Here is a 13,416-nt window from a genome sequence, read left to right on the forward strand (position 1 = left end):
CGAAATATGACCACGAACACTCAAGCTGACGTCAGCGAACAGGTGCTGACTAGCGCCACAGTGCTCCTAAGTTACGGCCCTAGCGGCAGAAGGTATGAACTAGAACGTGGGCGCTGGAAGAGGTGCTCTCTGGGCAGGTCAGGAGTGTAGTAGGTCATGGTTTTAACAACCCGTGCCGCGGCGCTAGCGGCGTTGAATCGCCAATTTCGGATACTGTGCAACAGTTTCAGTTGAACTGCTTCTGGTGCTTCCTACAAACTGGACTGATTCAATGCTACCAGTGATTATGAAAGCGTGTCAGCGTCGTGGTGAATAGAGAGGTTCAGCTACAATTCAATAGTTGCCAGCTAGAACCACTGAAGCGTATTTCAGCGAAGGTAGCAAGCGCACACGACACTTCTCGCTACTCTCTGTGCTACGCAGATGGATCAAGTTTGATTACCTTCCTTGCAAAGATGTTTTTTTTTAATGGTGCGTGTTAACGTGCGCATCTCTACCTGTTACTGTTCTCATTTATCTACACATTGTATCGAAATGAGTGGTGGTATCGTTACAAAATTATGAAAATTAGGATTGTGGTTTAGGTATATATTTATGACTGCTGCCACCAGTGGAAAATATCAGTCAAATCTGACACATACCTCAGCGTGCCGCAGTGCCAGTATTGTTAGGAACGGACAAATTCAATCACACCAAACACCTACTGTACTGTTGCGATGGTAAGTACCAGACGACAATTTCTGAATCTCATGTTGCTTTTAAGTTCAAATAAATAATATTCTTACTCTATTATTTTAGATTGCATACAATAATAATAGATATAAATTTGCTTATTTAAAGGTTTATTTTGATTTTTGAAAAAGTAGGAGCATGCGTTTACGCAAATGCGGCTAGCACTAAACCGTAACCTTTAGCAACATGGCGGCGTTCTTGGCCTTTCTGAACAGAAACCCTCTGCGGGTTATTTATCGGTTAAAAGTTGTGAACGATTGTCACGACGCTTTAAAGGTAAGAAACGGCGATGTCCTATCTCTAACCTCTTGTACCAGCACTTCCATTGCGACTGCGTAATCTCCTTCAAGCAGCTGTAACGGCGCGGTGCCCTCCTATGCCGCAATGACCTTAGATGCTCGCTTCAGGTGTCCTACTTGGCTGTTTTTCGTCAAACCCCGGAAAAAATTAGCGTAAGCCTCGATTTGACTGCTGAAATTTACGACTGGCTTATACTGCGTGCACTGACTCTAAGTATTTTACAGGTAATTTGACTCGGTTTTGAGCATAAAAATGTAGAGATGCCGCTTTGGAAACTCGACGCCCATGCTCCCACTTTCACCGCAATGCTGGGCGATCGTGTATGTTGTCCGAAAGCAATGCAGGGCTTGGTGTTCAACGTATAAGCTATTCGATAATGTGCACACGTATAAAATATAACGTAGCTTGGCTTGTGCGCGACACTATCGAGCTGAACCAATCAATACTCCCACCTGCTGTCGGTTCCAGTCCGCTGCTCGCCAGATGCCCGACGTTTTTAAAGTGTCTTTGCCCATTTCTGTCACTAAACAACGCTGCATTCACGAGCCACATTTTATTTAACCGCGTTCTGACACTGCTGCGCGCCTTGATATCGCGGTTCCGCAGTTACCGAATTGAATCAAAATACCCGCATTCTCCTACGAAACGGAAGGGGGCAACCTAGTTATTTTCTGAATTTATAACTGTAGAACTCCGCGTTATTTCGCACAAGCTGTCCCAACTTCTTAAGCACGATCATCTCGCTACGAGTGTATACAACTAATCCTTTTTCATTTTTTCCCCACTTTAATAAATGTGTCGAAACTAACTTTCGTAAACTTTTCTCTTTCTTTTTTAATTACGAAATAGCTAAATAAGACTGCTGTGACTGGTTTTACGCACGTACCGCAGTGTACGCAATGTTAAATATGCTGACATGAACTTTCGGCAAATGTAACCCTTCAAATAACTGTTCCCTGACAGCGGTATGTGTCATTGAAATGCGGCGATCTGTTTTTCTCTCTCTCTCTTTTTGCATTCTTTCCAAACCATTGTTCGCGGCAACAGGCCGCCACTTGTGTACAAAGTCTGCGTTCAAACGGCTTAAGTTATATGTTTTTATAGATATCTAGTACGATCCTAGATATCTGGTACAATTCGGTGCAGAGTGCAAGGTCACCGGTTCGATTCCGACTTGCAGCGATACTGTTATGAGACCATAAGGCAAAAACGCCTGCCTAATCTGCATTGTGACAGACATAACGAAATGCCTTTGGCAACACAAGTATGAATTTTTCACTTCCAAACATCCCGGCGCAGCACGGCTCACGGCCCAGCTGTTCATGAGGTTAAAATCCCAACACACAAAACTGAATTTCTATCTAACAGCAGGTGCTTCAGTGTATGGGCTAGCCTTTTTTCAACTCCTCTTTTGGACCTCCTAGAGCCACAACTAAGCTCACTGTATTGTTCTAAGAGCTCTGGGAAAGCACACACGTTTCAGGTCTCAACACGACCTGCTGTCTTTTAAGCACGTGTCTCGCATTCTATAGTTGGTTAAAACCTAAATTAAGACACAATCTGAGCTCTGCCCAATAAACCGGGTTTGTAAAGTAGTGAGATATGATCTGGCAAAAAAAAAATATCTAGAGCCCATTTATGAGCCTGGCACACTTATTCCCATTCCCAAAGCTCGACAGAATCATGAAAGGTCACTGTTTGAACGGTGTTTGACCGTTAGACAGGCTGTTGCAGTCTCTGAGAGAGGTCTTCGAAGCCAACTTTGCCTAAGTGGTTTATAGACAGCCAGGGAAATTATGCAAAAGAATTTTAATAGCATGTACTGATAGACCAATACATCATTTTTCCTAGGCCCAGTGTCTCTATTTTGCCGACAGACCTTGTACATAATGAGGGTTTGTCGGTCAGAGGGCTACAACAAACATTTCAAGTGCTTTATCGCAGGTACCAATAGCACACTTGTGAACAAAATGTTGCACAACAAGCAGGAGACGTGTGTTCCATAGCTCATACAATGTATGTGTTGTAGGTTCCTCAGAAAGGCCCGGTATTGTTGAGTGAACCTTCAGAGAGAGACTCGATATTTACCTTACTATGTATATTTCGAACACCACGAAATTTTTTTCCTCAATGGCAGACTCCCCTACGGGTGTGTATTCCAGAATGACGTCATGAGCTGTATTGTTTGTACGGTCTTTGGAAAGAATTGCCGAGGGCATGAGCAGAACTCGTTTCTCAGTCGCAGAGCCAGTTGGTGGCCACGCTTTGGCCGCGTAGGCAAAGGAGCCTCTTCGGATGTCTCAAGTTATAACCAACTATAATGACGAGCATGTTCACCTTCGCTCGTGACGGTGCTCTTGGGGAAGTTCCAAATCTGTAGTTGCCGAGCAGTGTCGTAAAAGGCATCGCCCATAGATGTTGACATGCCCTTTGCTTGTACCACAATTTCTTGTGGTAGTGGCTTCTAAAATGATTCGTGAGAAGTACCTCTACTCGTATGTTGATTTTTTTTTGTTCCTTGCATAGCTTGCATAGTTTTGCCTTGAATGAAGTACCTGTAAATGTTAAGAGACTTCACACCGGTACCTATCGATACAACACTGCCAGGACATTCTCACGCTACCAGGGGCGTAGCTTTAGTTGTAAGAACACCCCGCACTTCAACCCCTGAAACTTTTGGAGCGCTTCATACCTCCATATCCCCCTTCTTTCCATTCATATATTTAGGTAGATATTACTGTGAACGAAGAAACTGACCTTTCAGCTTCTTGAAGCAGAAAAAATGATTAAGATATTGTCAGGGTGCAGGCTCTATTTTTCTTTTTCGGTGAATACCAGCGTGTTTAACTACCGCCTAATATCTCTGCCAACGACCACTCTGCTAACACTGTGCTAACATTCTTGGATTGCATGCTCACCTGTATCTGCAGTGATTGATCTGTATTGTAAGAACTTTTCATTTCCTCCATCTCTCACAGATTCAACAACTGCGATATTTGACCTCATGTACAAGTAAGGCTTTTTCTTGTAGTATATTTAGAACTCTTTATTTAGCAGGGTTATTTACAGTGGCAGCTCAATGCTTAAGGTATTGTACTGCTAAGTTTATGAACGCAGTTTCACTTCCTGGCCATGGTGGCCACGCTTTCAGCAGGAGCGAAACGTGAGAATATCAGTGTAATTATATGTAGCTGGATCTTAAGGAACTCCAAGTGGTTGAAATTAAGCCAGAGATCCCCCTATCATGTGCCTCATAGCCATATCATGTTTCGGAATGTAAAAACATCGTAAGTTACTATTATTAGTATGTTTAAAGATTGCAATTAAAACTAGTTGATGTCACATGTGAGTAGTGTTGTAATTCAAAAAACTTAACGATAAAGAATTGAAAATGAAGAGATTTGTGTCACTTGCTGCTACCACGTGTAATGTCGCGCAGTTTTTTCTGACGTCACTTTGTTGAATTTATTTGGCATAGCTTCGCTTGTGGGGGAACGTATGAGCTAAAGCTTACCTAGTGCTCTATTACTAGTCAAAATGGTGGCAGATATAAGTCTGGATAAGTGTACCGCAACAACTTTTCTCAAAGTTAATCATCAAGTTGTACTATGAAAAGAGTCTGTCTACTTTAGGGCTGCTGGAGCCATGCAAGTAATTAGTGGGCAGCTTTCTTTTGACGGTATCTGTTGTAGATTGATATGTTGCTTTGCTGTGGAACCTGATCTTATTTATGAAAGACAAAACACAGTTTGAGGAAAACTGAGTGACCATTGTTCACTGAGAACTGCATGCACATTGAAGAACCTGTTACTGTCAGGATTAATCGAGAAGCAGCTACTGCAGTGTCCCTTATAGCACAAATGTTCGCATCGACCTGTACAGCACACGTAAGGTAATTGTTTCATTGTAATGTCTTTGATGAACAGAGTCTAACATAGAGGCATAAAACCTGCAGTATCATTGCAGCCTGCTACAGAGTTGATGCTATATATGTCATAGAAATGCTGATGGAGGTTTTCTTACTTTTGCTTGGAAGATTAATGGTGGAATTTTTGGACCTTGTGGATGCTGTAAGATTTTTACCGAATCACTTGTAATTTGGGGTACTGTAGACTTTCTGATGCAGTTTACTCAGCAGGTTGCCTCAGACCCCAACACAAGTCCAGCATTCTTGAAGGCTGCAGCAAACATGTGATATTCTGTCTTTTGAGAAAGCTTATTGTTTGACAAAAATTGCAAGGTTTTTTTTTCCTTTCAAATGAATAATGAATCATTTTGCTTATATGAGTTATTATTTGTCAGAAACTCTATCGAATAATGCCCAAACAACATTCAAACGTGAGCATTAAATGAAGCTAGGTGTGGAAGCGGGACAGTTAGTTTGTGCTTGTCCTCATTGTCCCTTTCGTCCGTTGTCCACATTTTTTCGTGCTTCAGCTGTAAAAAAAATGAACATTAACACCACTTCATCACATTGTGTTGTTTATTCACAGTAAAGAGCCCTAATATTGTGTCCTGTAGAACAGATGAGACTCGTGAGCTGAAATGATCAAGAATGTTGCACACAAAGGAAAGTGAGGAGATTTGTGCAACTACATATAAAGTATAGGATATGGAGTGCGTGGTGACTGTGTGATATATTAGGAGCGTTTCTATTGACTTCAGTGTGGTTGTCATGACAACAAATTCACATAGTGACCCTCGCCATCTCAGGTCCTTGTCGCACATTTTAGAAGTTGTGTTTCGTGGACGCCTTTAGTATCTCCTGTCCTGGCACTTGTGTGTTTTTACATGAGCTGCTACTGTGATGTACAATGGTAGGTAGAAATATTGGATATTCTGCCAGTAGTTTTTACTGGCACTAGCACAGAATCGCGCACTTGTTTCTCTTCTATGCACTTTGGGTAAGGCACATACTTCCGTTTTTCTGCATATTCAGTAAAATGTCGTCTACAAAAAAAAATCGATGGTTCTGGTCCAAGCTAACCGTTACATTGGATACATATTACGTGTGACCATGACTTTACTTCAGATGATAACCAATAAACTGTCAGGATAATTTAAGAAATTTAGTTGACTCAATTCCTTGAAAGAATGTGAGCAGCTGTGATTGTTGCAGCACTTGGAGAAGCAAATCTCAAGCACGATGCCCAAGTCAATTACCAGGCAACTACCAGATGCCCAAGTCAATTAATAAGCTCGCCTAATTTTTTTTTGCTTTGGATGACTAAGGTTTGGCCATTGTTTATACCACTGGCACATCAAACAAGGTTAACAGAACACGTTGGTGGGCTAGTTAGTTTGCATGCATGAAGAGTGAGTTAGCGTGATAGACAAGGACATAAAAGAAAACCGACAAGGGCACAGCGTCGTGACCTTGTCTTCTGCGTGCCTGCCCCGCCGTGGTGGTCTAGTGGCTGAGGTACTCGGCTGCTGACCCGCATGTCGCGGGATCTAATTCCAGCTGCGGCGGCTGCATTTCCGATGGAGGCGGAAATGCTGTAGGCCCGTGTGCTCAGATTTGGGTGCGCGTTAAAGAACCCCAGATGGTCGAAATTTTTGGAGCCTTCCACTACGGCGTCTCTCATAATCATGTGGTGGTTTTGGGACGTTAAACCCCACATATCAATCAATTTGGCTTCGTGCGTCATTGTCTATCGCGCCTCCTCACTCTTCGAGGTTAACAGCCAGTATTCCGTCGATTGCGACGATCAATGCCTAAAATGTAACAGCATTAAAAAAAGTTAAGTATTTCAATGCCTTTGCTCGTGACAGCAGTACGCATGTCTGGCGTTTTACCCTCAACATAAGGTACAAAAGAAACTATAAGCAAGGGTAATAATTTCTACGTCTGGTGTCACAAAAGCGTCACCCCGTGAAAGCGGCAAACTGCCCTGTCGTAAACCAGGTCGTGCCGCTATCAGCGGAGAGCTCCTCCTCGGCCTTTGGTGAACAATAGCAGGGCAGGCCGGACGATAAGGTCTCGGAGGTGTAATTCCTAAACCGTTATCAGTAGTGGTGTGACGTGCATAGGTCGCACGGACCTTTCGTTTCTTTTCTGTGACGCGTCATTCGGGCGAGACACGATGCTGTTGCCACCCTCTCTTTCCACTCCGGAGGCCCATGATTGCGATAACGTTCACCCGGTTATATCGATCCTGTCGATGTAAAAGTCGGGCACGCGTGAGATGATTGGGGCTGATGGCAGGACACTGTTCGACTTCGCTAAAGTAACGATATCTGGGGGGGGGGGGGGTTACTTGCTTCGACCAACATACGATTATGAGCCCGGAAATCTTGGCTGTTTGGTGTTCTTCAACGTGCACTTACATCGCACAGTACTCGGGCCTGTGCCATTTCGTCTCCATCGAAATGGGACCGCCGCGGACACGGGACTCGAACCCGTGACTATACGGAGCTTTAGAATAGCGTACCGCGAGCACTTGCGGTGCGGTCGTTGCCACTGCGCATGCGTCGTAACGCGAGTCGGTGTTCCCGGACCGCACGCAAAACATCAGAAATTGTGTGCGGTGATGGCGGCCCGCATGTGTGTGGCCCGCAAGCGCTGGTTTCGAGGTTACGGTGCCGCTGCGATCGTGCGTTGCGGTTCGCAGCAGGGCAAACGCTATTCTAAAGCTCTTTACGGCGCCCTTAACGTCCGCAGCGCTTGCAAACGGTATTCTAAAACTCCCTTATATCGGATCAGCAGCCGAGCACCGCGACTATGCACGGATTCATTACGGCGAATGACTTCGCTGGAGGATACTGGTAGCCTGAACGTGACGTCACATACACTGCTCCCTGACGTATACCGGTGCTCCAACACGGACCACGTGTCGGCTAAGCCGCTTCAGTGTGATAACGGCGCCGCTGGAAAGTGGCCGGCGTCTCTGCGTGAATAATTAAAGAATGCACGTGCCACGTACTGACGACATTCGCCGTTAATATCAGAATACTTCGCATTCAAGACCGCGAGACCTTCTTTGACGTATAACGTCAGCTTCGCACGTTACGCGTATAGCGTAATCTGTAGACGAGTGGCGCAGGCCAAATGTTAGCAATTCGCAGTGAACCGCGCGCGGCGACCCGTATTTTGTGACCGCGCGTCTAATCTGCCTAATGAGCATATAAAGCATGATTCTGTTATATATTTTTCTCTTCGTCTTCGTTAAGTATATTTTTTTTCCCGTATCTGCTCGTTTTTTGACTGCACGAGGTTACGGATTCACCACGTGAGTGCCTGAGCCTGGTCGTGGGACGGCCATTGTCTGGCGGCCGCGCGGTCCGGTTTCTTCCTCTTCTATCTATCTATCTATCTATCTATCTATCTATCTATCTATCTATCTATCTATCTATCTATCTATATCTATCTACCTATCTATCTGTCTATCTATCTATCTGTCTGTCTATCTATCTATCTATCTGTCTATCTATCTATCTGTCTATCTATCTACCTATCTATCTGTCTATCTATCTATCTGTCTATCTATCTATCTGCCTATCTATCTATCTGTCTGTCTCTCTGTCTATCTATCTATCTATCTATCTATCTATCTATCTATCTATCTGTCTCTCTATCTTTTCGCACTTGCAACGAACACTTGCGACGTGACGTTAGCGAAGAATTAAGGCTTAGTCGGGCAACTTTTTGCGCCTAGATTGATGAGGGTAAAAGGTGCGACGACGACACTTTCTCAAGAAGCCACGCGTGCGTATGCAGACCCCGCGCGGCGCACAACTTTGTGTCGAGCTCGCGAGTTGCTCGGACTCGGTGCGATGGTGGTCGCGAGGGGAAGGAAGTTTACTCTGCGTCGGTCAGCGCGTAGCTATAGGGTTTCTTCTGTTTAGCTTCGGGGCGTAGCAGAATAAGGGAAGGGGCTCGGTTTTTGTTGTTCTAATTACCGCGGCGACGCTAATTTGAAAGGATGATGCAGCGTCGCCTCTCTCTCTCTTTCGTCTGCATGCCTAGCGCGCGCCGCCGCCCTGGGGTGGGCAAGCTGCGCCCCCTAACGAGAATGAATCGCGTCACACCGATTGCAGCGCCGCTAGGCGGCTGGTGTGGCGCATCCTGTGTCAGTATACGAAAAAATATGTATATAAGGAAGGATGGCACCGCAAGAAAGTTTCGTGTGTGTGCGTGTCGTGCGGGTAGGAAAACGGCAGTTGCTTCTTGCGTGATTACACTTCTCGAGTCATCGCATCTGCACTTTTTAACTTCGTTCGTATATTTTGATAGCTTTTTTTTTTTCGCTGATACGTGTCGCTTCATTTTTTTTCTTCGAAAGCTTCTTCTTCTTCCCCGCCCCTTTGACGTCATATTCCTTTCCAATCCGTCGTCTCGGTCCTTTGCCCATCCGTCATCGTTAGCAGCGTTCGCGGTCATTTCGCGACTTCGTTTTCTCCTCCTCTCTCTTTTGTTTGCTTGTTTGTTTTCACATTCGAGTCCTTGCCTGCACGTTCGTGCCGTTCCGCGTCGTGCCTCGTTATAAGTGACGAAAAAAAGCGCGTTGGGTGTAAGTATGTCACGGCAGAATCGCGAAGTGCGCTACCAGTTCCGCAGCTTCCAGTATATACCGAGCTTTGTTGCTGCGCTTCTTGAGATAACAGACCTCCATGGTCCACCCCTAAGCAGGACCCAGAATTAATTCTGGGGGACGTGGACGGCTCCAAATAAGTATCAGGGACTTAACCCAATTAAATATCTGAGACTTGTACCCTCCCTTTTCTGTTCTCTCCTTGCTGTTTTACTACCGGCTCGCACTACCACTGCCAGCGCTCGTCGTGCTTGTACAAAAGTTGTACTTGAAGAACAGCAGAGCTGGCACAAACCAGGATTTACAATGAACTAGAACGGCAGGAGCGTCTTTCTTTGTCACTTTTGATTCTCCTCGGTGTGACGCGCTAACTTAAACTAAATAATAATAATAATAATAATAGTAATAAACGCTGTGTGCATCATAACGTATGCTGAACGCTGTAGCTGTCGAAATCAAAGCTATATGTTACACCATTTTGCGTGTTTCGCAACAATGAATGTTGGTGTGAGTCATCAAAAGAGGTATCCTATTATCAGTCGCAAGCTGTTGTAGCCAGGAAACTTCTGAGGCGGAGGCTCGTTGACGTTGTCGGTCTCGCGTAATTCCGACTCGTTTCTGTTTTGTTTTTTTATTGAAGCGCAAGCGTTCGTGACTACCCTAAAAGCTGTTACCGCGTTTAGTGAATCCCAGCGAACACGCACTGCAGAATACGCAGAACCGCACTGGGCGACCGCTGCGTAGTCTATCTTCGCTGTAGCCACGACGGCCAGTGCAACCAAACTACAGTGTACTAGAAGACTCTTCTAGTACACTGTAACCAAACCAAGCGAGAAAAGAAAGTACACTACACAGGCGGTGTGTCAGCGCCCGTGTCGTGCGCGGTTTTCCGTCGTTATCGTTATTAATGCATTAATTGTAACGCATTTCACGACGTGCTCTCAGTTATTTTAGTACGTACATAGGCTCTATGGTGGTTATATACAAAACACCCAGATTTACGAGTGCCCAGCCAAAGCTACGAGACCCACTGATGGTTAAGAAACCGATATGTATTGATGAATTGACGATTACGATGACTACGATGAAAAGTACTGAGTGGTTATGATTGATATGTGGGGTTTAACGTCCCAAAACCACCATATGATTACGAGAGACGCCGTAGTGGAGGGCTCTGGAGATTTCGACCACCTGGGGTTCTTTAACGTGCACCCAAATCTGAGCACACGGGCCTACAACATTTACGCCTCCATCGGAAATGCAGCCGCCGCAGCCGGGATTTGAACCCGCGACCTGCGGGTCAGCAGCCGAGTACCTTAGCCACTAGACCACCGCGGCGGGGCTACTGAGTGGTTATGTGGGTCCGATTTGCGCCGATAGTAGATCGAGGAAAAGTGCTAAAGAGACATATCGACGAGTGTGTTGTCTGATCGAGTTTGGTGGTAAGGTTGATAAAGTTCGATAACCGTTGCACAACGGGTCCGACGAAGGGCCGATAGCCATCGGATTCGTCCGATGAAGTTCGTGTCGAGCTCGGGTTTTATTCGGTGAATGTGCGATTGCGTCCAATAAGACTTGAGAAAGGTGTACTACTTCCTCAGTTGCATTGCGTAGAAAGTAAGAATGGTTGCGCAAATTTAGACAACTGCTCTGGAAGTTCTGTGTGTGTATGCTTTTTTTTTTCTTTGTAATTACAGCTGCAAGAACGCCGAAGAGGCAAGTTCACAAGCACACGTCACGGTGAGTGACCTTTTGACTGATTCGTCCACATGTTTTTTTTTTTTTTTCTCGGGAACTTCGCCGCGTTCCCGACGTCAGAATAATCTGCTGCGCTTGGACGGTTCTGGCATAATAGTGGCTTGTTGCTACCTCCACCCTCCCACCCCGCGCGCGCTATCATCACCCAAGTTTTTTTTAGTGAGATAAATAGAATAAATAAAGCGCTAGTTCCTCTACACGACGCTATTCGCAACAACGATTCTTCCGCTACGCTCTAAGCACAGTCTTTGCAGTTCTCATAATCGCCTACCTAACGCGTAGGCTATGCAGCAGAACAATAAGGTTTGTGGTGAAGCCTGCTCTACATGTTTGCAACTGTTCTGACTTATCTCTATTACTTTAGCGTTACTTTTACTTTTTAACGTTTACCGAAGCGCCGAAATGGCGCGGCTATACTTGTCATTTTCTCAATTCTGTCGTCGTTTTCGTTACATCTTTTGGTATCCTCTCTTTTTTTTTTTTTTTTTTCGCCTTTATGACGTTGTGCAGACTTTGCCGCATGGCTTACATGCGTTTGGTGAAGCAAGCTTTACAGGGTCCTGGAAACTCTTCAAAGGCGGCGGCTTTAGACGAGCTCCGAACTCCGCCGCGTTCTCCTCTCCTACGTAGACGGTCGCGTACGGCGGGCGCGTGGGGGCGCTTTGTACTCACGCTGTTCGAATTGATGAAAGGTGTGCCGTTGGATGACAAAAGAAAAAAATCGAACTTGCTAGGTGTATCCGAATGGCCGCGACCAATCTCCGCACTTGTCGTCCGAGGAACGCATTTGTCATTGCTCGCCAAGAATTTCACTCCAGTCTACCTCACCCTTCAGTTTTGTTTCTTTGTCGTGCCTCGTCGCTGCTGCTGCTTCCGTTCGACCGCGGGTTTCCGAAGAATGCCACGGAATGAAATCTATCGAGGAAATAGTAACCTGTACGCTTTTCTACCTGACGCTCGTACCATCCGTCTCCTTCCATCCATCCATCTATATACCTCTCCCTGTCACTGCCCGCGATGTCATCGTCGTCTTCTGTGTGTTTACAGTTCCGTATTCTTTCGCACCTACTTCGCCTCGGTGCGTTGTGTCGGGTCTGGAGAAGAAAAAAAAAATTCAGGACTTGAGGCATCCCAAAGTCCTGAGCGCTTTTTAAATGTTAGCTGTCGTTTTACGAAAGCGACTACTTTCGCGCCATATATATATATATATATATATATATATATATATATATATATATATATATATATATATATATACGTGTTATGAAACCTTGTCACCGACCCGGCGCGTATGAATGAACGAAGTCGTCGAACAATGCATGGACAAAATATATAAAGGTGGACAACTGGAAGATTCGCGCGGGGAAGGGGGGATTTTTTAGGTTGGAATTCGAAGAGTTCGCCCCGTGTGCCGGGGTGTTTCGTCCACGAAGGTGCTATAGAAAAGAAGAGGAGATAGGTCTTACAACAGCCGATGTAGTCGCCGTTCTCGTTTCTTTCTTTCTTTCTTTCTTTCTTTCTTTCTTTCTTTCTTTCTTTCTTTCTTTCTTTCTTTCCGAAATCTGTAACTCTGGAAATAAGTACCAAGCAAAAAAAAATTATTTCCTTACCAAAAAAAAAAAAAGAAAATGACAAAGCTAGCAAACAGAGATTGAAAGTGGACCTTTTTATTTATTTCCGTTTCTCCGCGGATATCATATTTTAAGGGAAAAGTATCAAAGAAAGCGTCGTCCGGTGGAACGACTCTCAGTGGCGGTGACTCGGTTACAAAATGCTTTTTGAAATATTGCGCCGTTGTCTCCACATATAGAGGGCGTTTCTTTATTATTTTTTCCTATACGTTTTCAGCCAGCGTTGTCATTTAGCTTCGCTCGCGAACCACTTTAAAGTGGAATGTCGCCATTTCTTTTTTTTTCTCCTTCTTAGAAGCGCTTTCAGCGCACGCCCACCAACTTCCGCGTATACCGTCTATAACATTATGTTGTTTACGTTTACTTCTTTTTTTTTTTAAACTCCTCTCGGAGAAAGCATTCTCCTTCTTGCCAGGTATACGCGATACGAGCTTCGGCATCCCAGCTTTCTCGGTTCTAGG

The 13,416-nt window shown here is 45.0% G+C and overlaps 1 protein-coding gene across 1 annotated transcript in view; it reads left to right on the top strand.

Annotated features, from left to right (window-relative positions):
• The first annotated feature begins 902 nt into the window (after positions 1–902).
• Positions 903–13,416, top strand: part of LOC119166853 (dihydrolipoyllysine-residue succinyltransferase component of 2-oxoglutarate dehydrogenase complex, mitochondrial) — a 49,085-nt gene continuing 36,571 nt past the window's right edge. The window contains exons 1-3 of the mRNA XM_037418226.2: positions 903–1,008; positions 4,011–4,044; positions 11,264–11,306. Of these exons, the coding sequence (XP_037274123.2) occupies positions 919–1,008; positions 4,011–4,044; positions 11,264–11,306 (167 nt within the window). The 5' untranslated portion in view covers positions 903–918. The remainder of the gene's footprint in view (positions 1,009–4,010; positions 4,045–11,263; positions 11,307–13,416) is intronic.

Source organism: Rhipicephalus microplus, chromosome 6, assembly GCF_043290135.1.
Source record: "Rhipicephalus microplus isolate Deutch F79 chromosome 6, USDA_Rmic, whole genome shotgun sequence".
NCBI classification, from domain to species: domain Eukaryota; kingdom Metazoa; phylum Arthropoda; class Arachnida; order Ixodida; family Ixodidae; genus Rhipicephalus; species Rhipicephalus microplus.